Source organism: Leptidea sinapis, chromosome 45 (assembly GCF_905404315.1).
Source record: "Leptidea sinapis chromosome 45, ilLepSina1.1, whole genome shotgun sequence".
NCBI classification, from domain to species: Eukaryota; Metazoa; Arthropoda; class Insecta; order Lepidoptera; family Pieridae; genus Leptidea; species Leptidea sinapis.
In genome coordinates this window covers 5,352,434-5,377,020 of record NC_066309.1, presented here as the reverse complement: position 1 = coordinate 5,377,020, position 24,587 = coordinate 5,352,434, and the positions used below count along the sequence as shown (strand labels likewise).

At 36.0% G+C, this 24,587-nt stretch overlaps 2 protein-coding genes and 1 long non-coding RNA gene across 3 annotated transcripts; 2 read left to right on the top strand and 1 right to left on the bottom strand.

Moving 5' to 3' along the window:
• The first annotated feature begins 191 nt into the window (after positions 1-191).
• On the top strand, positions 192-9,663 carry LOC126977439 (uncharacterized). The gene is made up of 3 exons (XR_007732212.1): positions 192-392; positions 1,209-1,325; positions 9,537-9,663. It is a non-coding gene; the product is annotated as an uncharacterized LOC126977439 (long non-coding RNA).
• Positions 2,931-5,438, top strand: LOC126977411 (bifunctional peptidase and arginyl-hydroxylase JMJD5). The gene has a single exon (XM_050826205.1). It carries the CDS (start codon positions 3,091-3,093, stop codon positions 4,294-4,296), a length of 1,206 nt encoding a protein of 401 aa, XP_050682162.1. The 5' UTR covers positions 2,931-3,090; the 3' UTR covers positions 4,297-5,438.
• Positions 5,113-24,587, bottom strand: LOC126977409 (isovaleryl-CoA dehydrogenase, mitochondrial). Its single transcript, XM_050826196.1, has 9 exons — positions 24,426-24,587; positions 20,981-21,107; positions 18,422-18,500; positions 15,451-15,556; positions 14,018-14,179; positions 12,710-12,868; positions 9,728-9,919; positions 8,237-8,405; positions 5,113-5,298 (listed from the first exon to the last, which is right to left on the bottom strand). Exons 1-9 carry the CDS (start codon positions 24,546-24,548, stop codon positions 5,165-5,167), a joined length of 1,251 nt encoding a protein of 416 aa, XP_050682153.1. The 5' UTR covers positions 24,549-24,587; the 3' UTR covers positions 5,113-5,164.

Here is a 24,587-nt window from a genome sequence, read left to right as displayed (position 1 = left end):
CGTATAAACAAACAATAAAGATGACACCGAAGGAAACGGGCTGGTCAGTCATATGATCGAGCATAGACAATCTTAATTTAATTTTAATACCAACTAACTTTTACCCGCGATTTCGCGTTGAATGAGTACAGTCCGTTCATAGTTATTTTACCTCTGACAGAAATCATTATATGTTTTCTTTATGTTGGTGTTCCTGTCGAGTCGTTCTGTGAAGTTCCTAGCGTTTTTCTTTCATATTTGTGATATTTCATCTGTTAGCATGCCGAAAAGAATTCAAAGTAGCGGAGGAAATATTATAGTATCGGTGCGTGATTTCTGTGAAAGAGAAAAAGAAAATAATGCTCCTTTAATTCCATTTGGAAATGTTCGTCAACGAGTTGCCGCCATGACAGGTATGTAAATTAGGGTTACCCGTCTTTAGTATTTTTCCCAATTTTAGTGGAAACTTGATGTCCTACCGTTACCGCCATCAGTACATAATTTCTGTCGCGTCAACTTTGATTTTCTCTCACCATAAATGTTAGACTGCTTGTTGTTGTTCTTGCGAGTACAGTAACTATCTTGTGATGTTTTTGCAACGAAGTTCCTTACGGCAGGCTTGGAGGGGATAGAGATTTTGCTGCGCGACCGACCTGAAAAAAATGTGATAGTAAAACCGTAAGAAAAAATCCGTGGAAAAAAGTTCGTGGAATAAAACCGTTAAATGAGACGTGCGCAGGCGCGACAGTCGCATACACAAGCGAGTAGTGTATAATACCTTTCTCTTTCTCCCTCTTTTTGTCGATTCTACATTAGCCGAAGGAACTTCGTTCCTACCTGGTGTCCCACGACACCACATCATTTTTTTGTATGTTTTATTATAGTAATATACTCAATCATTTGCTTCAATTTGATATACAAGTTCAATGTCCTTTATATTTGTCTTTTTAATATATTATATGATCACATAATTTAGCAGAGTAATCATTGTCAATTAGTATAAGTCACCTCGAGTGGTTTTAATTTGAATAAATAAATAATATAAATGCCAAGCTGACCTCTATTTTTAATAGTTAGAACTACAATTTTCGTTTAGTAGCATTTGATACAATTAGGTAAAAATGTAAATAGGAACATTATTGGTAAGAAATAGGTCTCTACATATATACAGTCATTTTTAATTTAAAATAGAATAGGCTTTATAAAATAAAACTTTTTTCCTGTTTCAGGAATATCTGAAAAAACTGTAAGCACTATAACTAAAGACGGCGAAGAAAACTCTATTTCACTATTTCTTGTGAGAAAGTGAAATATTGTGAAAAACGTTTGATAGCTATGAATGACAGGTAACCTAAAACGTAAATGAATATATTGTGGTTATTACTGTGTAACTAACTAATACAATAACAAATGACAGCTTATAATTAATACACTAAACGTGCTTTTTTAGGATAAAAAGTAGTAACTCATAAATGGGTTGGTAATTCTTTGGTACTAGTTAAATACTTTTGATAAGCTTACATATATTTTTTGAGTTATTTTCAAATTGTAATTATCATCATTTCCTATCTTACTGAACAGTATATTAAATTGGAAAAACCTTACACAGTAGGCAGATACATGAATGATCTTGCAATTTATATCACGCTATGATTCTCATTCCTTCCCTAGGTCTTATTCGTCGTCATTCGTTAGTGTGTGTATATTCGTTAGTGACCTAAAATTCGTATCGAAAACCTAATTAAAAAATTCAGTATACAAGCTATCCTCTGTATCTGAATACTGGGTCTCACAATCTCAAGCGATGGCCTGCTCCACGGACGTCTGAAAGGCAAAGCCAAAATGGCTTCGAAGCAACTCAACAAAATTGCGAGACACTTCTTCAAACCTGTCCACATTTAAGCACTTTGAAAGACGCAGGTCAAGCCACACATGGACTACTGCTCTCTCTTTTGGTCTGGTGCACCCCTGTACCAACTGGAACAAATAACCACGTGCAACTCAGAGCTGCTCAACTTTTTAGGGAATCAATACGTGAACGCGTATGTTCTATCGCATTTATCATGGAGAGTGTCTTGAAGAGCTGTTTAACCAGATTGCAGCTGCTTTGTTCCTGAATATCATCATTGTTACCTGAATTGTGGCGTTCCTACACAGTGGCTTTCGAAGTTTCTTTGTGCTACGTACAACTAGAATGCGTTTTCGTGTGCCGTGTTTCCACGACGATATCACATGAATACCGTCAATAGAAGGCACACTTCTTTAAAAGGCCGATAATTTGTAATTCCTCTGGTGTAACAGGAGGTTGTGTCCTCCTCCTCCATAAAAAGATTGTTATTATAATCTTTGTAATAGGTCAGGGAAAGAGGCTTTCGCATACACTATAATAAAATCGCTTTGGGTGTACTATTTCAAAAAAAACAAGCAAATTACGAAAAAGCTTCTTTTCGTTTGTCTTGGTCTTTCATCACGATAACGCTGCACCGTACACATCTTTAGCCGCCTAACAAAAATTAATAAAGTGTGTCTAGGAGGTTTTTATGTGATGCGTGCTCTTTCAGATTTCCACCTGTTTCAGTCTCTTCAGAATTCTGTAGGTAGAGTCAGGCTAACACTAAAAAAGGACTGCCGATACAACGTCTTGTCAGTTTTTTTGATCAGAATTCCCAACATTGCAACGTAATCGTGTCGCTACCGATAGGATAGCAAAAAGTCAAAAACAAAATAGCACATATCATTATATACTGTAATTAAATGTAAATAAAAATTGTCTTGATTTTTCATAAAAAATGCGAAGACTCCCAACAGATGGGATTTGTAAATTATTACCGTCTGTGGATACCAGAGAGAAGCAAATTATGCAAACAAATGTCATATAGTATTATGTACTCAATAGCAAATTACTTTAGATAAATTATCTCGTTACCAGGGCATAAAATCCAAAAAAAAAAAAATTGAAAAATTAATTGTTTGTAAATAAACCAAAATAAACTTTACTTAAAATAGTGATGTAATGAGTATACTTATTGAAATTGTACCTGTTTACATTATGTCTATTATAAAATATAAATCATTATCAATTCTGTGCCCATATTACTAAAGTTACTAAAAATGTGTTCGCCTAGAGGATTTGAAGAAATTGTAAAACTTAAGTCAAGTATTTCGGAGGCTATTGAAGAAATTTCTGAATTAGACCCAGCAAGTTTATCTTTAATTGATAAAAGTATAAATGAGATCGAAGCTAATAATAGCGACCATATCTTACAAATAGAAGGCTTATTAGATTATATGTATGAACAGGTTAATATTGGAAATTGGAAAGAAGTACGATTATTTTTGAGAAAAACAATTACGATCGCATCCTATATTAAGTTATTAATCACCTTAAAAAACTGTAATCAAGTGTCGAGTGACGTTTTAAAGGAATGTTTTAAAATCATTGACTTTGGCATACTATTCGGCTGTCCTATTAAAGCAGTACCCAGCTTGTTGCAAGACTGTGCTGCACTTTTAAATAATCTTTATAATTTTCAAAAGAATTCTGAATACAAAATTGATGATAATAAGTTATTTGATTGTGATCATGATATCAAAAATATATATAATGCCACCAATATAGAAATAATAAAATGTCCAAGCATGGAGAATTTTTATGCCCATTACATTAAGAAAGAAACTCCTGTTATACTTGATAATTGCATAGACCATTGGCCAGCATTATCTAAGTGGAAGGACCACAAATACTTCCTGAAACTTGCTGGCTTCAGAACAGTGTCAGTTGAAATAGGTAAAAAATACACAGATAGTGATTGGACTCAGAAACTAATTACCATAGAAGAATTTATTAAGAATTACATTTATGAAACAGATGGTCCTAAAGGTTATCTGGCTCAGTATCAATTATTTGACCAAATTCCTGAATTAAAAGCAGATATAACCGAACCAGAGTATTGCTGTTTTTCAGAAACCGATGAGCCTGTTAACGTAATGGCGTGGTATGGACCAAAGGGTACAATATCACCTTTACATCATGATCCCCCAAAGAACCTATTAGCTCAAGTTGTTGGCGAGAAACAAATATTTTTGTTTTCACCAAAAGATTCAGAATATTTGTATTGTCATGAGGATGAATTATTAAATAACACGGCTCAAGTTGATCCAAGAGAGCCAGATTTGGATAAATATCCAAAGTATAAACACAGCACACCCTATTACTGTAGACTAAAACCTGGTCAAATGCTTTATATACCTCCGAAATGGTGGCATTTTGTTGAATCATTATCTGTCAGTTTTTCAGTTAGCTTTTGGTGGCAATAGCACTTATTTTTCTACTCTTAAATCTTCCTGATATTTGAGTAATTATATAATCACTTAGAGTATTTTTAAACCTTTATAATTATACAAATTAAATTTGTATCCAAAATTTGTTAACTATGTGGGACTTGAACCCATAACCCCTTTGGTTCCGCCTGAGAGCTCTTACCAACTGAGCCAACTGTTTGAGTGATGCCATGTGTTGTTGTTGGGACGACGAGAAGACTCCTTGGTTGTAATACGACTTTATTAATTTAACAATATAATATGATGTCTTAATACATTATATATTAATGACGGTCATTGAAGCATTGCTGGATGGTGGGCCCAAGAGCAGCGCCCGCGTCTACCCGGGCGCTCCTGGCCCCCCCTCGCTAATGGGTTCAAGACTTGAACATTCGTAAATCTTGGTATATCTTGTTCAATTCCTAGGTTATGATTCCATCTACAGGAATTTTTAAAGATCAAAGTTTGTTTCTTCCTGAGTTCCTTTTTCATGAGTTAATGTGTGTAGTGAGTACACTTATAATAGTTCCAAGCACACTCACAACTGCTCAAATTACCAAACTACCAAACCACCAACATCCACATTCATTATATAAATATTTGCACCTTTAGCTTAGTAGGCAGGGTCACTAACCATTGGGTTGTATCACAGGAGCTAAATCATTGACATTATTATCTGATTGTATCATTTTATGTCACCATATTATGACAAAATTTACAGCTACAATTATTTACAGTTTAAAAACTGAAATTTTCATTTGTGTGTGAGAAATTTTAAATGACAATATGAAATATTAGCAATAAAACACCACATTACAGTATATACATTATATTATTTTATCACATATCCACATTTATTATTATTTTATTTATATTCACTGTTTAGAGCTCTTCCGATAAGCATTCTTCGGACCTCGGATGTCCCTGCACCAATTTCATAAAGTTTAGCATCTCTAAGTATTCTTCCGGTTGGATAGTCATTTATATAACCATTTCCACCTGGAAAAAAAAATGTGGGTAATTTTAATTCAGTAAATTTCTGGACCTAATGTAAACTTGAATTACTACTTATCTTAGAGATTATTGGTATTGAATATAACATGCATGGTGGAAAGAAATAAATAAAAATACAAATAAAATTGGATTTTTTTATTTACTGAGCTTTGTTTCAAAACAACTGATTATTGGGCTAAAAAACCAAGAGAACCTATTATTGCTGGCCTTATGCTTCTAGAAAAAATTTAACAAAATGTATCAACATATTTCTAGGCACAAAAAAATGAAGATAAATGTTCAATAGAGGAAATGATGATACTTTAGTATAAAGGTCGAAAAGCAGGTACAAGTAAAGAATATGTCCAAATGAAGCCAAAAAATGGGGGTTTAAAAATTTTCCGTCCGAGTCTCTGGTATTTATGACTTTCTTCTCTATGGTGGCAAACTATGTGTATATGTGTCAAACTATCTGAATCCGAAAACTAAAGCCCGCTATCGTCTACGCTAAGTCTTTCATGGCTCGTGAACTGACGTATATTCTACAGGAGTCATTCACCAGTGGGAGACTACTTTGCACCGGATGCCGGCTAGATTATGGGTAGGTACCACAACGACGCCTAAGCGTAAGCATTACTGTGTTTAGGTCTGTAGGGCGCCGTAGCTAGTGAAATTACTGGGCAAATGAGACTTAACATCTTATGTCTCAAGCTGACGAGCGCAGTTGTGGTGCCATTCAGAATTTTTGGGTTTTTTCAAGAATCCCGAGCGGCACTGCATTGTAATGGCCAGGGCGTATCAATTACCATCAGCTGAACGTCCTGCTCGTCTTGTCCCTTATTTTCATTAAAAAAAAGGAGAAGTGCGGAATTTTATGTCTCGGAACTATATGGACTAATCGTCTCAGGCTGACAGGAATTATAAATAATTACTACCCAACAAATGAAATAGATGAAACGTGAATATAGTTCCCAGATAGTTGGTAATAAAAATAAGTTGGCACTTGTAAAATGACACGACAGTAAAGTTGTCACATTTATTAGGTCTAATGATGATTCGTACCCCATCGAAATTATCAAGCGATACGATAAATATGAGAAGAAAAAGGTATATGTAGATTATCCGCAAATTGTCAAACATTACAACAAACTTATGGGAGAAGTGGATTTGACGGACGTGATGATTTCGTTAAACAGATGTTGCTTTCAGTTAAAAAAAATATTTGCGTATCTCGGTCACGGACGAGTAAAAAAAGAAGGACTCCGCGCCGTGATATTAGCAAGTGTAGCACCGTTATGCTGTGTGTGTATGTGCGGTTACGGGGGATACTAGTTTCACAATTTTTTCTCTCTTAAATAATCATATATGGCCAAAAATACTTATATATTACCGTTTTTACACTTTTTCACAACGCACGACGGCATTTTTGAAATATTTTATTGAACGCAAACTGATCTGTCACAGACGATAACAATAATTCTCATAATGACCGCCTATCGGCCTGTAGTAGTGTAAGTGTGTGAGTGGGGCTATGTATTTACACGTTTACCGGCTTGTTTTGGTGCCTCACTGTTATGTAAGGTGACACGGAGTCCTTATTTTTTTACTAGTCCGTGATCTCGGTATCACGTCTTACAATTTGGATTAAATTCATGTGTACATGAGGGTGTTGTGGGCAAAAACCGATATTATCATCTCTGGGAAAATGGGTTTTTCCAATTTATCACGCCAAGCGGAGCCAGATTACCTAAAGGTATTAACTAGGTAAAAGCATATTATTAAGAATGTAAATATACTTGTAAAAAAATTAATAGTCGTATGAAGTATTCTATGCTTTTGGTTTTATCAAGACTACGATTTTTGCTTACCAATGCTGGATTTTTCACCTTAGTTACGATTACGATGCGATAAAAATAAGTGCCTCATGAATTTTTAAATCAAATCAATTCTAAATTACTTTATTCATGTAAGTCAAGGACATTTATGAATGTCAAAAGTTTTATTTTCTTTTTACATTTACCACCACATCGGAGAGTGTTGAGCTTTAATGAGTAGAAGTGGCAAGAAATTCATTGCCACTCTTTAAAATGTACATTGCCAGCTTCATATTTTTACAAATTATTTCAATTACAATATGTGTAAAGTGATGCTACAAAAGTATAACTCAATGCCTTACACGACTAACTCAAAAAAAGCAAATGTAAATTAACACGTAAAAACAAGAGTTACTGAGTACCGTACAGTAGATGCTGATGGGAATATGGCGAAAAACAAAACGATGGATTTAGTTATTTAGGATTTAATATAGAGAAGTACTAACACAGTTACAGAACGGAACAGAGAGAGTGACAACCAGTGGCATAGAGTATCTTATCAAAATAAAATATTACATTAGTGACACATGACAGTGTTATCAATGTCACTTTGTCTCAAAAGACGAAACAAGTTTTTCTTTGTTTAGTTTACAAACACATTCTAGTTTACGAAAACAATTTCTAACAGATGCATCAGTACACACACATCATAAATAAATAAAGGTATTTTGCGAGCATTTTACTAGCGATTACAAAAATATAATAATTTTAATTTCTAAAAACATGAAGCTGAGTTTCTGGCTACAGGATTATCCTGCCACCACAAGTATCCGATCAATAAACGAAAAATAAGCGATCCATAAACCAGCCATCGCCTCCCTCAACCATATTTTAGGAAATTGAATGACCCGTCCCAATTGGCCGCCACAAGCAGTGACATTTAAGCGAACAAGACGTAGCGTGTCACGAGACTCAACTATAGGAATACCATTCTACAGACTCGAAATTCCACAGTAGCTACAAAAAATATAATTAGCGAAAGGATTTTCAGTACCTAACTATACCAAAAGCGTGCTTGATACAATGACCCTTTTAATGTTTGTATTTACGTACGAAAATTCAGTACGTACCCAGAATCTGTATGGCGTCTAAAGCAAGTTGAGTCGCCTTCTCAGCACTGTACAGTATGACTCCAGCACAATCCTTGCTATTGACGTGCCCTTCATCACAGGCCTTTGCGACGTTATAGAGGTAACAACGGATGGCACTCAATGTTGTATACATGTCCGCCATTTTACCCTGAAACGGCAGAGCGTAGGACCTAAATTGCAATATTTATGCATTTAACACCATACCCCGAAAAAAAATAATTTTAATGCAATTTGGCATAAAAAAACCCAGCTAAATTTGTTGATACCGTTTATCTTGGCTTAAAATGGTGATTGGTGTCGTAAAAAAGTGCGAACACTTTTATAATACCAGCAACGTTATAATTGCAATTAGCAAACAGTAAAATAATACTTAGTACTTAATAAGTTATAATTACTAATTAATGAATTTACCTAATTATTAATTTCCTCCTTTGCACAGGAAGCCGGCTAGATTATGATACCACAACGGCGCCTATTTCTGCTATGAAGCAGAAATAGGCACAGTTATGTGTAAACATAACTGTTTTGCGGTCTGAAGGGCGCCGTAGCTAGTGAAATTACTGGGCCAATGAGACTTAACATCTTATGTCTCAAGGTGACGAACGCAATTGTAGTGCCGCTCAGAATTTTTATGTTTTTCAAGAATCCTGAGCGGCACTGCATTGTAATGTGTTGGGCGTATCAACTACCATCAGCTGAACGTCCTGCTCGTCTCATCCCATATTTTCATAAAATAAAATGAAAAGGAATTGGCTAGAGATTACATCAACAACTCACAGGTTTTTTTGTCTGCCCACACATTAAAAATATTATTAAGTATGTGTATTCATGTAACCATATGATTATACAAATTATTACTATAGATGCGGAGAAAGCAAATAAAAGGTACACTTTCCTCGATTAGGTTGCACTTAAAACTTAGAAAATGGATTTGTTACACTAAAACAAGAGACGGGACGTGCATATTATGTTCATGACGAGGTAAACAATACACTCTCAAAGATAGTGCGTTGGTTTGAGACGAATAATCTGCACTTAAACAGTAAAAAAACAAAGTATAAACGGTTCATTACACCAAACACAACGGAGGTACAAACAAACGTACTTATAAATGACCAGAGATTGGAACTTGTGGACACTACGGTCTTCTTGGGTATCACGGTAGATGAAAAGCTTCAGTGGGATCCACATATTGCCCAACTATCAGATAGACTCAGCTCTAACATGAGGGAATGTCGGTACCGCTAAATTAGTGTACTTACTTCAGTTTTTTTTACAGCATCATGACGAACGGTATTTTGCTGCGGGGTCATCCTGCTGACATTTATATAGTGTTTGCTATGCAAAATAGAGCTGTTCGTGCTATAGATATATAAGCTTGGTTATAGACAGTCAGTCAAAAAAAATTTAAAGAAATAAATATTATCACTGTTAATTGTCAGTACATTTACATTTAGTTATATGATTTACCTGTATAAGTTGAAATTCGCCAATATTCTTTCCGAATTGTTTTCTCGTGTGAGCATATTGGAATGACACGTCAATGGCTGCCTGCATCAAACCAACAGGACCTCCTGCTAAAACTAGTCTCTCCAAGTCCAGCCCAGACATTAGAACATACACACCCTTGTTTTCTTCTCCGAGTAAATTAGTTGCTGGTACCTAGAACAAGTGTAGGTACATATAATAAAACAAAGTCCTCCGCCGCATCTGTCAGTCTGTCTGTTCGCGATAAATTCACAAATTACTGCACCGATTTTCATGCTGTTCTCAACAATAGATAGCGTGGTTCTCGAGGGAGGTTTTAAGTATATGCAAATATATAATAAATATATGCAATTTACCGCTTTATGGTAATAGAAAAAAAAAACTACGGTTAAAAAACCGACTTTAAAAACTGAAAAGTATCAAATAACTAAAAATTTAATTTAATACACCTCTTACGCAAACCTTTACCTTTAATATTAATAAAATAGGTTTCAGTATTTGTATGTGCTTCCTATTGGTAGGCAGGTTTTAAGTCGGTGCCAAGCCCTAAACAAAATAAAACTGAATATTATAGCTTACGTAATGTAATTATTAAGGTTGTCTGTCTGCTTGGGTTGTTTTGTTCTAGACGAAGCTATTACGCTCAAAGTCACGCGTGGCGAGTGTAGGTACCCACTACTTTGGCTTGGCACCGACTTCAAAGCTATCAAATACAAATAATAGTATTTTATTAATATAAAAGGTAAAGGTTTGCATATGAGGTGTATTAAATTAAATTTTTAGTTATTTGATACTTTTTAGTTTTTAAAGTCGGTTTTTTTAAACATATTTTTTTTATTTATAACTTATTTCTGTCAGTTAATAATAATAATATATAATCAACCTGAATGAAAACTCTTAAAAAGCCGTACACAAAAAACAATTATATCATAGACGTAGACAAAAAATTTCATAAAAATTGTTCATAAAATGAAAGCTACGGGGCCAAACTACACTGGCCTTCAAAAGAAAGTATAACACTTTTAAAATTGGGATAACGTTTTAAGTTCACAAGATATACTTTCGAAATAAAAAGGACTCTAAAGAGAATTTAATTTTGTACATAAAAACTTTATAGTCGGTAACCTTCTTTTAAGAATTGGCTGAAAAAAAACTTCAAAAACAAAATCATTCCTTTTCCATAGTCGACGTTTCCGAATTACAATTTTCTTTCTGTTTTAAATTTTTTTCAAGATCGATGGGTCTTGTTTTAAAAATTTATGCTAAAAAGCACATAAAATTTATTTATCATGCCTCTTTCAGTTGAAGAATGTGCTAGGATCATGGCTTTTCTGGAACTAAGCATCAGTAGGCGTCGCACTGCAAGAATGGTGGGTGTGACGGTACGAACGGTCCAGAAGGTAAAGCGAAGGTACGAAGAGACTGGACACCATCTGAGGAGACCTTGTGATGACAGACCCAGGTGTACCAGTACCCGAGAAGATCGTTATATTATTTCCACTGTGTTAAAAAATCGCCACCAATATGCAGTTGAAGTCCAGCAACAGCTACTTCAGACGCGGAGGGACTACATTAGTGACAGTACAGTGAGAAGAAGACTTGCTGAAGCAAATTTGAAACCCCGAAGACCAGCGAGTGGCCCAAAACTCGAGAGACAGCATCGAGTAGCGAGACTGCGATACACCCGTGAACACATGCAGTGGGATGAAAAGAATGGTAAAGAATTTTGTTTGCAGATGAGTCTCGATTCTCCCTTTACACTTCTGATGGAAGGCGAAGTGTTTACAGGCGACCTGGTGAGCGATACCTTCAAGCCTGCATCTCAGAAAGAGTCCAATACGGTGGAGGCAGTGTACATGTATGGGCTGGCATATCTTCAGTAGGTCGCACAGAGCTAGTAGCCATAGAAAATGGCACCCTCACTGGGCAAAGATATGCTCAAGAGATTCTCAATGAGTATGCAGGGCCGTATTTAGCAAATATGGGTGATGGATCGATACTGATGCATAATAATGCCCGGCCACACACGGCTCATATCGTACAAGAGTATATTCAGGAGGTCGGTATCAGCGTGATGGCTTGGCCATCAAGTAGTCCTGATATCAACCCGATTGAACACGCCTGGGATGAGCTTGGGAGGCTAGTCAGAAATCGCAGACCACCACCTACTACCCTCAGAGCACTAAAGCAGGCCCTGGTAGAAGAATGGGAGAATATTCCCCAACATCGGCTCCGAAACCTAGTGTTCAGTATGCCAAACCGGCTCGAAGCTGTAATCAGAGCTCGAGGAGGCAATACCAGTTATTAAAAATTAAATAACATGTAATACATTTTAGTTGAATTTTTTTATACTAAACTAAAAATGTCTATTTTCATTGTTTTATCTTTTTTAAGTTAAAAATGTTACTAATGTTTAATTTTAGTTTCTAAGAATTAAAGCCTATAAAATTTGCAACAAAACGTTTTTAATCTTAAATCTCTACCTTCTATAGTTGAGAAAAAAAAATAATTTGAAAAGTGTGATACTTACTTTTGCAGGCCAGTGTATATAAATATTAGAAGCAAGTTCATTCTATTGTCTCTGCCTACCCCGACGGGAACAAGGCGTAAGTATGTGTGTGTGTGTGTTTTTGTGTTTATCGTGAACAGTGAATTTCAACTATAGGTATGTTACAACCTTGGACCATTCATACGTCTAGATAGACTATGACAGCTAAGAAAACGTCGAAAAAATTGAGTTGAGTTTTAAACTCTATTTTGAGCAATGCACGCACACTAACACAAAGTGTCATACAAATTACGAATGTAAGATGTAGCTTGTCACGCACACTTGGGCCTGTTTTTATCGGTTCTCTAACAACAAGATTCTCTATCTAGATGTATAAATTATCTAAGGTTACCACAACGCTACCTGCAACAACTAAGCAGAAATTCTCACTTCTAATAAATATCAGAAATCCTTACCTTACAGTCTTCAAAGACAAGTTCTCCCGTATTTGATCCTCTCATACCAAGCTTATCCAGTTTCTGAGCAACTGAGAAACCGGGGAAGTCTTTCTCTATTAAAAATGCAGATATACCGTGTTGTGGTTTGCTTGCATTACTGTCGGTTCTTGCGTAAACCTGGAAGTAGTTATAAAATATCGTCATACTTTCATTTACGACGTTAATCCTAGAATTCGCATTACATAGGTAATAACTATTTGGTTAACTAACTTAATATCTAAAACAAAACAAATCTTATACATTTACATTAAAATACAGCTATCATTACGGGGAAGCATACCAAGAATACTGGCAGTATTTCCGCATTGGATAGCTAGGTTGCACCATATTTGCGACGCTTGCTGTCTTCGGCAGTCGAAGCAGCAGCCCCAGCATCAACTGACGTAACTTAGATATGAGAAGGAGCCAGAGTGTCGATGCAAGTCGCGACCTAGACCAGCGCCCTGCCTCGTTCCCAAGCCACCAGTGTCATTCCAACAGGACGCTTGCCATCGCAGCAGGCAATACCATTTGGCTCTAAATATATATCTTAACTCTAAATATTAGAGTTATTTTATAGTAAGAGGGCAAACACGTTGCACAAACGTTTACTTTGGTGTTTTTATTCCTATCTAGAATATTCATTTTAAGATGAACGCGCTTTTTTTGGAAGGTAGATGGTCGTCCTGGTATTTCGAGGTATGCAAGATGAAGATTTATCTTGAAGATTCTGTGTGTTATATGAAAACAGATTTTATCTGTATCGCAATTATTTAAGCCGTTTAGTCACTAATGTCCACAATAATCGTACCAAAATTAATAATAACATTGCGTACTGTTGATACCCCGTGACTTGTCCGCGTACACACAGGACTGAGAACGACAGAAGTAGCGACATTTAAATTAAAATTTTTAAATAGAAGAACACTAATATATAAGCTGTCGCGACACTTGTTGTAAATAATTATGTGTTACTTTATTCTATCATCAATACTTTTCTTAGCAGACGCGCTGTACAGAATATTTTAGGTTATTTATTTTCACACCTTTGTGTTACATTATTGGAGTTTAACTAAGAGTCCCTAAATCTTTTAAAAAATATAATATAGCCTATGTCTTCCGGGGGTAGTATAGCTACCCAACAGTGAAAACAGTTTACAAATCGGTTCAGTAGTTTCGGAGCCTATTCAATGCAAACAAACAATCAAATATTTCCTCTCAATAATATTAGTATAGAGTAAAAATATAAAACATTACTTACAGAAATATTAAAAAGATATAACTTACTACTAACACGTCAGCATCCGGGCCGTTAGTGATCCAGAACTTATTGCCATTCAAGACATAATAGTCCCCTTTCTTTTCGGCTTTCAGTTTCATAGAGACCACATCACTACCTGAACCCGGTTCAGACATCGCCAGAGCTCCAAAATGTTCGCCAGAACATAACTGAAAAACATTAACAGAAGTGAAAATTTCTTCAGTGCGCAGAACTTTATTTTGTGAGGATTATGAGCCTGAGCTGTCACATTCGTTCGAGTAAAGTCTGCTCAACTAAGGGAGACCCGAGAGAGACCACTGTCCACTCGTTACTCGTTTAAAACTATAAGAGACCCCGCAAACTGCAGACTTTCGACCGGCCGATAGTTTGGTTGAGTTCGGCTGTTAAGTGCGCACACTGGCCCGTTTAAGCAGTTGGGTCTGTGATGAGTGCGCACACTAGACAACAATTGGCCGACAGTTTTAGGGACGATACGCTATTAGTTTTAAATCGGCTATTGATGAGTCTGGCCGACTAAACAATCGGTGGTGTGCGCGCCTAGAAGAGCGCTGTATTGATTTAACAGTCGACCGATAGTTTGCTGACGGTTCAGTTTGAAGGCAATCGTGTAGCCTATCAAACTTTTTTGTCGGCCAATACAGAACCGTTATAATGTGCGCACTCTCATACATCTTCATACTGATTAAGAAACCAACCAAACTATCGGCCGATCAAAAGTCTGCAGTTTGCGGGGTCTCTAACGGCCTTACAAATAAACTGGTTATAAAGTTGACTGAGAGTACACCAAGAATAAGCAAATTCGGAATTATAATTGTATTGACAGTGTTGTCAGTGATATAGTCAACTTTTTTTGTATTCTTCGTTTATTCTTAGTTACCTACTTATATATTTATACCAAGTTTATTTGTAAGGCTGTTAGTGGTTTTCAGTACTGTATTTTGTGTGAAATGCAATGCATCACGTAAAGTCTACTCGAAAGACTACAGGAGCGAGTTAGTCAGAGCAAAATTTACCAGAGTAATTTATGAACAAAAATAGTTGTATTAGGAGCGTATTATAAACCTCGCCTTAATGAAGTCTTCAGCTCTGGTAGAGTAAGTATTGTAAATATTGACAAAATTATAAAATAAAAACGACATGACTCATAACGGACTCGGCATGTTTGAAATTGTGATAAGTATAACCTCAATTTTACAAGAAATACCCAATTATAGCAGACAGCGCGAAGGATCTCTGTAATTCCTCTGGTGTTGCAAGAGAATCTGGGCGGCGGTAATCACTTAGCAACATATACCTACGCTCGTTTATCCCCCTCTCCCATAACAAAATAAAAAACTACAAGTCAAACTCACGCTTATGAAATACTGTCCACAAACATCTGCGATTAAATTTATTCACAAGACAATAAATTATTCATGACTTATTATCATTCAATTACCTTAGGCAAATACTTGCTTTTCTGTTCATGAGTGCCATTTCTGTTAATTTGATTGACGCATAGATTTGAATGAGCTCCATATGATAATGCTATTGCTCCACTTGCCCTGGATATATAAGAAAAAAAAAATAACAAAAAAAGTATTAAATTATTTTTATACTTTTTAGTGCATATTGTATCTATAGTTTTGGAAGAGCGTTTTTTAAGTCGATTGTTTTTTTGGTAATTTATTTTTTTTGATTTTTCAATTTTTAGTGAATCTGAAGTACACTAACTAGCAGTTTGTCTGAATATGTGTAGATATACTTAATTTTTGAATACAGCAATGAACGTAAGCGCTTTGCAATTTGATTACAGAAATTATGCCACAGATCGCACCCTTATTGTAAGTCGTTAAGGAGTTCCATTACTGTGTCATAGATTCCATAATCAGAACCCAACCAAACTCTCACCAAAAAAAGAATGATCGAAATCGGTTGGCGCGATAATGGGTTATTCGGAAATTTGTCATGGGCATACGTATAGCAAATTTAAGACTTTTATGGTTTTCTCATGAATGCCATTATGAGAGCTGGACCATGGGTGATTGAATTACATTGGGACCACACGGGAAGCACCAGCTTTCAAATAAAAAAAGAATTATCAAAATCGGTTCACCCAGTCGAAAGTTTTGAGGTAACAAACATAGAGATAAAATAAAACATACCGACGAATTGAGAATCTCCCCTCCTTTTTTGATCTCGGTTAATTAATCGAATATTTTATTCGAACAACGAGTACCTACTTGGAATATTCAAACTTGTATTCGTTGGATGTGATTACTTATTATGATAGTAATCATGACCATTATGTGGACGACGCATCCTTACACAAGCAATGATTTCAATCTATAAAGGTTGATGCATCCAATATACGATATTTTATATTTACCTATACATTGAAATTTTTTATTACTAGGAAATATCTGGTATTGTTTATTTATTTATTTATTTATACAAGGTCCACCAACACAGAATACACAAGACAATTCATAAGATTGTAACATAAATTTAAAAAATCGTGTTCCTGCAATTACAGGTGAACACATCATGCACAGTAACATACAAACAATTTAGTTGTTAATTATATAAAAGTAAATTGAAGTCCTATAACGCTAACATGTCAAAACAATATAAAAAGATAAATTAATTCTACAAATCATTACAAGCTAAAATACAGTCACTTCAATATAATCACTAAAATACTATAGTATAGGTACAATATATCTTGTCTATGCATTTAAACACGATTCATATTATTACCTTACTAACTAATTTGTTACGTAATTTACTTGCTATTGTTGATCGAAGATTACAGCCATTGTAAAATACTCTATTCGATTGAAAAGAGTGGCCGTTGAGTTTCTTGTATGATCTTCTCACGAGCTCTACTATTCCCGAACATATAGTGGATTCAGTAATATTAGAAGAAATATCTATAGTGACGATTCAAAAACGCTTTGTTTAAGCCTAACTGGATAAAGCTCGTAGTGAAAGCTTACATTTCTCCTACATATATTTTGTGAGCGGTCATTAGGTACAACGTACTTTATTCGTTAGTTATATGCAAAGAGTATAATAATATATAGGAAAAAGAGAGCCCTCTCTACGCATTATGAGCTGTCTATTTGAAAGCTGGCGCCATCTGCAGATTGGCCCCGAAAATAACTATATATAAGCTCGAAATTATAAAATTCATTTTTAATGTTCTGACGCAATTAAGTAGGTATTGCAATTTTTTACCATGTTGAAATTGCGCGTAGAGCTACTTATCTAATTTTGTCACAACATAGAACTTAAAGGATAGATTTAGTAGTGTAAATATGCAAAATGGAACACGAGAGCTACATACATGTACAAACGCTTGGCGTAGCCGCCATTTTATGACCAGTGGGCAGTTACACAAATAAAGGAAAGTTGAAATGTTTCAAAGCGAGTGACAGCTGCCAAAGCTTTCATTTTCGGGCCAACTAACAGATGGCACTACAGTCTTCTGAAAACGTCACTTTAAGGCGTCTGTCCCACCCCTGGTTATATGTCTAAAGACCCGGCATTATATGGAATGATTCCCAATCCGTTTAGCTATGTCCACTCTGTGCCTTTTCATCTTCAACTTTTGCCTTAATTTTTATATTCAACTTCTGCTTAGTGCTATCAATAATAGAACGCATTGTTGCTGAACGCTTTATGGCACAGAAATCAACCCACGCGGGAAAACGGGTATCACAGCGCGCGCTTCGCTTCCAACCACAGATAATCTAAGCTAAAGGTTCCAACTGTCAATTTGTGTCTGTACTCTGTAGTCCATACTCCGTTCTAGAAAGCGTTAAGGGCATGCTTCACCTGCACTCTTGACTACGCATGCCCTTGACGAACAAAAGAACACAGTGTGCACATAGCTATTCATCATTCAGTGCCATTCACATTCATGACCGAACCAGCAACCAGTTGTTCAATAGTATACCACTCGACCAATGGCTCGTCAAAATATATCAAATAAGAGTGGCCCGCCGTATTTTTCTAATAAATAAATATAGTCTCAGTTACTTCTTACAACACTATCAGCCGGAGAAAGTCCCGTCTAAATTGGATATGGCATTTCGGAGATTAGCCGGAACAAAGAGACAGGCAGACATTCAAAATTAGTTTTCTAGTTGTTCCTTGTCCCTAATAATGAAAAGGAAAAAAATACTTTCCTAACATTATAAACAGGTATGTGAATGTTATTTATTTGTAAAACAAATCAAACAAGATTTATCAAACCCATTCATTTCTTTCGACGTCCGCCATTAATTCCGGATTTAAAATAACGTAATTTCACCTGCTTGGGTATGGATAACTATTTTAAAATAATGGTGCAAGATTTGACCCACTAACACGATTTTTTTGGGCAAATACCCACACTTGTATAAAAAAAAGTTATCTTTAATTACCTTGAGAGTTCCTCCATGATGATGCAGTGATCCGAATATTTACCGCCGGTGCCTCCATATTCAGGATCCGCTGTGATTCCTGTTATAGGTACACATAATTTATTATTACAAAGGCTGTTTCATTATTGTAATATCTCCTGTATAAATACAATGAGTCTTGAAATCGTCATCGGAAAGGTAAAGTTAAATCGCCTGATAAAAAATGGTGAGTTGAAAATTATCACCATTCATTGTTTCAGCCGGAGGACGTCCACTGCTGGAAAAAGGCCAACCTATTCCGGAGATCTTGACCAGATTGTCTATATCTCCGGTATGTGGTCGCCATTCGAGAACTTTACTGGCCCAACAACCATCTGTCCGTCTTGCTATGTGCCCTGTCCACTGCCACTTCAGTTTCGCAACCATCTGATCTATGTGTGAGTTTCTTTGTTCTCCTATGGATCTCCTCATTGCTGATTCGATTTCGCAGGGTCACTCCAAGCATAGCCCTCTCCACTGCCCTCTGAGAGACCATGAGCTTCCTTATAAGGCCCATAGTTAGCGACCACGTCTGTGTTCCGTGTGTCATCACTGGCAACACATAGAAACCTTCAAGTTAACAATACATTACATCAAACAGGACCCATAATAAAAAACGTTTTGCAATAGACCTGAAACTATTACGCTCTACTCTCTCGTTGAGGGGCGGGTCGTTCCCTTCCTTTCTCTGAAATGTGGTCGCGCGAGGAGATGGCTTACTTCATGCGGGTGCTACTTGTGGTGGCTAGATACAGTGTCGGATTAGCTACGTCGCAAGAGTAACTATTGCTAGGGGCCCCGCATTTTTAAACCCACTCATCTCTCTAACTTTTAGAATGAAACTTTATTGAATTTACTTGATGTCACAAAAACTTTACAACTTTTCTTACTAAGGCAATACACGTTTTTCGGTAATCGACAATTTCAGTATAAATCAAGGGGTCTTTGAAATAATTTGCTACGAGCCTCGAGCTTTCTTAATCCGGCACTGGCTAGATGTCCCGTCAATGGAAACTGCTTCATGTTTTCAAAATTATAGTTATTTTATAGGTTGGTAATTATAGTTATACATAATATTTATATTTTATAATCGTTAATATGATGCTTGCATAATATCTTCATCAACAGTGTTTGTGGATTGCTTAGTGCGTTAGCTTACTCGTGTAAGGTATTCAGTATTCGAGTTGAGTTTTTTTTGCATTGCTCTATACAGTAGGTACCTACATTGTTATTAAAATAATTTATAGAACGATGAAGCTGTAAATGTTGATTTAAAAGAGTGGCAATTAGTTTCTTGCCACTCCTAATTAAAACTCCTTTTCCGAACTGGTGGTAAAAAGCTTTTGACATTCATAAGTGTCACTTCGTTGACTTAAATGAATTATGTGATGTTGATTTGATTTGATTTGATTTAGGGACACGAAAAACATAAGTATATAGTATACTAGCAGACCCAGCAAACGTTGTATTGCCATCTAAAGTAATAAAAAAAATCAATAATTAAAAATTTTTGTCGTATAACAAATAGATATCGACCGATTCTCAGATCTACCAAATACTTATATCGTACATAAAATTTATCGTACTACAATAATTATTATATTCGATTGCCATCTTGCGGATCTGTGGATGGAACAGAATCATATAAAAATCGCGACAGAAAAATAGATGTTGCTCGTAGACGGGTGAAAATTTGAAGATGTATGTATTTTTTAATGCTGAATCATAATAAAATAAAAATAAAAAAATTAAAAATAAATTTAGGGGTGGGTGACCCATATCATTTAGGGATATGCAAAATGGATGTTGGACGTTTCGCAGACCTACCCGATATACACACGAATTTTCAAACAAATTGGTTAAGCCGTTTCGGAGGAGTTTGGTTACAAACATCGGGACTCGAGAATTTCATAATATACTAGCTGACTCAGCAAACGTTGTATTACCATATAAAGTAACTAAAAAAAATTTGGGGAATAAAAAGTAGATGCAACCGATTCTCAGACCTACCAAATTTATCGTACTACAATTAGTGTATTCGATTGCCATCTTGCAACCCTATCGCGGATTTGTGGATGGAACAGAATAATATAAAAATCGCGATACAAAAATAGTTGTACATCGTAGACGGCCGAAAATTTGAAGTTGTATCCATTTTTTAATGCTGAATCATAATAAAATAAAATTTAAAAAAAATGTCAAATATATAAAAAAAAATTAGAGGTGGACTGGACTACCCTTAACATTTAGGGGGATGAAAAATAGATGTTGTTCGATTCTTAGACCTACCCAAAATGCACACAAAATTTCATGAGAATCGGTCAAACCGTTTCGGAGGAGTTTAAGTAGATAATTGAACAATTTGCCACAAGATACCTAATGGCCCTAATGCTGCTACAAACGACGAAGCGAGAAGGCAATATTGAGGTAGTATTAGTTGTTAATAAAGTCGAAGGTTACACTCAATTTATTGGTCGCCCAAAATATTTTAATATTTTTAGTAACTGTAGGTATATTAATGAAAAGAAATGTGTTACTAACCTAGGAGTCCAAGGTTACCAAGCTTCTTCCAGAACTCTCTAATCCCCTCAAAGTTATTTAGTTTATCAATTTCATTCGCTTTAGGTGCAAGCTCTTTTTGTGCGAAATCAAAAACCGTTTGTCGAAGCTGCAAAGACAAAAAAAAATATTTCTTCTATAATAAACAAGTGCTCATCCGGCAAACGCTATTTTGCCATATAAATTAAGCAGACCGCGCCCGCTCATTATTTGAATTGTCATATGTAATGAAATGTCATTGACTGAATTATTTGTATTACGAATATGTAGGGATTTTGTAAGTCAAATAAAGGTTCCGGAAAAGTTATCACTAAAATTTATTCAAACAAAACAAATCTTATAACTATATTTACAATACTATGACTTCATAAAATTAAAACTATCAGTACGTAGAAGCGTACCAAGAATACTGGCATTTCCGCGCTGGATAGCTAGGCTGATCCGTTGACCGAAATAGCTGCCAGCGCGGTGCTTGGGTTTCCAGTAGCCTTATTGAGGCGCGAAGATAGTATTTTGAACGTTCTGAACCTCTGTGCCCCACATTTATTAGTATAGAAGATATAAGAGGGTACCCGGGGACCAAGGTATCCTCGAAGTGTGTAATACTGGGTTTTGCTTGTCCATAAAAATTGTTGACCGAAAATAGTGAAAAAGATGAAGTTTCATGCGAAGAAAGCAGTGGGAGGCTCGTTTGCACAGGATGCCGGCTAGATAATGGGTACCACAACGGCGCCTATTTCTGCCGTGAAGTAGTAATGTGTAAAAATAACTGTATTTCGGTCTGAAGGGCACCGTAGCTAGTGAAATTACTGGGCAAATCAGACTTATCTTATCATCTTATGTCTCAAGTTGACGAGCGCAATTGTAGTGGCGATCTTTTGGGTTTATCAAGAATCCTGAGCGGCGTTGCATTGTAATGGGCATAGCGTATCAATTACCATCAGCTGAACGTCCTGCTCGTCTCGTCCCTTATTATTCTTAAAAAAAAAAGAAAGAGACGATAGACGTCTTTTAAACTGCAAACGCGTTCAGATACCTCATCAGGAACGCAGATATTATTAATATGAGATCTGTTATCCTGTTCTGTATTTCGTTGTTTTATTCCAAATAATTTGCTGTGATTATTATCTTCCCGATTACATTATGTTATATTTATCTGATCAATTAGCAACATTGAACGGATATAAAACAATGCGTTCACTGATTAACAAAGACTATATAAAAACTTTTTACATATCGACTTATAGGATTACTGGCTACCGGTGATACATTTTCCCCACCCATTTTTCTGTTAATGTTTAGGTGAAAGTGATTAAATAATTGTTACATTACGGATTTTTCAAAATATAGATAAAATAGAAATAAGAACCGTCCTTAAAATTTCTTATATGAATGGATTGTAGGGAGGACATAATATTTGGGTCTTTCAAAAATCCTGAGCACTGCATTGTAATGGGAAGGGCGTGTCAATTGCCATCAGTTGAACGTCCTGCGGGTCTCGTCCCTCATTGACATAAAAATGAAACTCCAGAAGTGTCAGGTAAAACTCACAACATCAACGGGTATTATAATTTGTGCGAAGAAATGCATACCTATATGAAGCAACTAGCCGTTCCCGCCCGCTTCGTTGGGCGAATTTTAAAAGGAAATAAAGTCAGGAAGGAACGTTGGCATTAAAAAAGTAAAGTAAATTAGCCATAGCTATCTAGGATACATTTCGCATCGAATGGTGGTAGTTTCATGTCGATACGATTAGTGGTTTAGGTGTGAAAGAGCCTCAAACAAAGACCATTTTCATTATATAATATTTACTAGTCGTTCCCGCCCGCTTCGCTGAGCGAATTTTAAAAGGAAATAAATTAAATTTTACTACTACTACTACTTAGGTAATACTTTTGTATGAAACTCTTCCTTGGTAGAGACTCACTTTTGTTTTTGAAGTGAGAACTTCTTTAGGGGCGTTGAGCACTTTTCTTGGGATGGGTACAAAACCTGATCGAAAATTCGTAAGACAGTCGTTGAAATTATGGATGAAAGTTGATTTTTCTGAGGAAAAACATAACTTTACCACAAATGCCATGAGAGATAAACTTTTTAATGTAAAATAATTGTAATAGTTCTGAAATGTTAAATGTTCTATGTAATTTAAATTGTCATATTTGTGTATGATAGCGCAATAAATGAATATTGTATTTAACCACATAAATGCTAGTACATTTATACTGATAAATATACAGCAATTCGTGCGAAATTATTCCCTAACCATTCCAAAATATTCAAAAATGCACAACGTTAATGTTCAAGTTTTAACTTCTGCCGGCACTCCCGAGTGCAACCTGTTATTTTTTTATTATTAAGTCTATCATAGAATATTACTTTAATGCTAAAGGTATTAAGATTTTTTGGGGCCACATTTCTGTGCATTGCCCACCGCATATCACGGGTAGTGCTCATATTAGTTATTCAGATTAATATAAGTATTACGTCAAAATGCAAATTTGCACCCGCATCACGTTGATATCTGGTAAAAGCTATGTTTCTGTTGGTCACGTCTCTAGAAATGAGAACTCGATGGAGAGATTGGTAGTTCAGGGCCAGGTGGAAGGCAAGAGAGTACGCGGTCGATTGCCAACCCGCTGGATAGACGCCATCAAAAAGGCTACTGAGTCCACCATGGTCCAGTGTACACGCAACGCCTCTAACCGGCAGAAATGGAAGTACATCGCCAGGAGAGCTACCCTCAAAAAGGATATCAACCGACCGAATACCCCACCGTGTACCTCGTCAGCGCAACCACGACCACTCTGACAATAGTGTCCGACTAAGAAGAAGATGTTCTACGACCGTGCGTTTTGCCAGAAAGATTTTACCCCACACAGCCAGTTTGTGGAATCCACTGTCAGCTCAACAGCAGCTCAGAGTTTGATCTTTGGTATTACGTTTGTCAATGTACGGTTGGTATTCCACATTTAATCACGATAGTCTCTAACCCGTTTGCTTATATCAAAACAATAAGATTAGAAGAAGGGCGCGAAGGATTACTATGTTTTTTCAATCTGTCATTTTAGATTTATAGTCTTCCTTTCTGTCTAGGTATACTTATTCTTATTAGTTAAATATACTGACGTCTTACAATAATAATGCAGACCGGATCATGACCTACGCATTGATAACCAGGCAATGCACAGTAACAACTTTCTCAGACATTTACACAAATACAATACCTACGTCATATACCTTGGCATATAGTTGAATTTAATTTGTGCTGCATAGAACCACGTGTCTTAATCAGTTTTATATTGGTTAACCAACACTAAAAAAAGGTGTATTGAACGAATTGTTTGTAATTTTATGTAATACTTCGAGCCAAGTGAACCGGAGTAAGACAAACATATGAACACCCGTATATTATGATATTTTCCCAAACCTGCTGTTGTTCACTGCTCAATCCAAAAATATGTTCATCTATGGGATAGTAGGACATACACCTAGTCCCAGATTTTCTTGCATTTTTCACAATGAATCGCTTTAAACACAAGTTGAGAGCCATATCACCGACCGAACACTGTAATTATTCGATGAACACTGT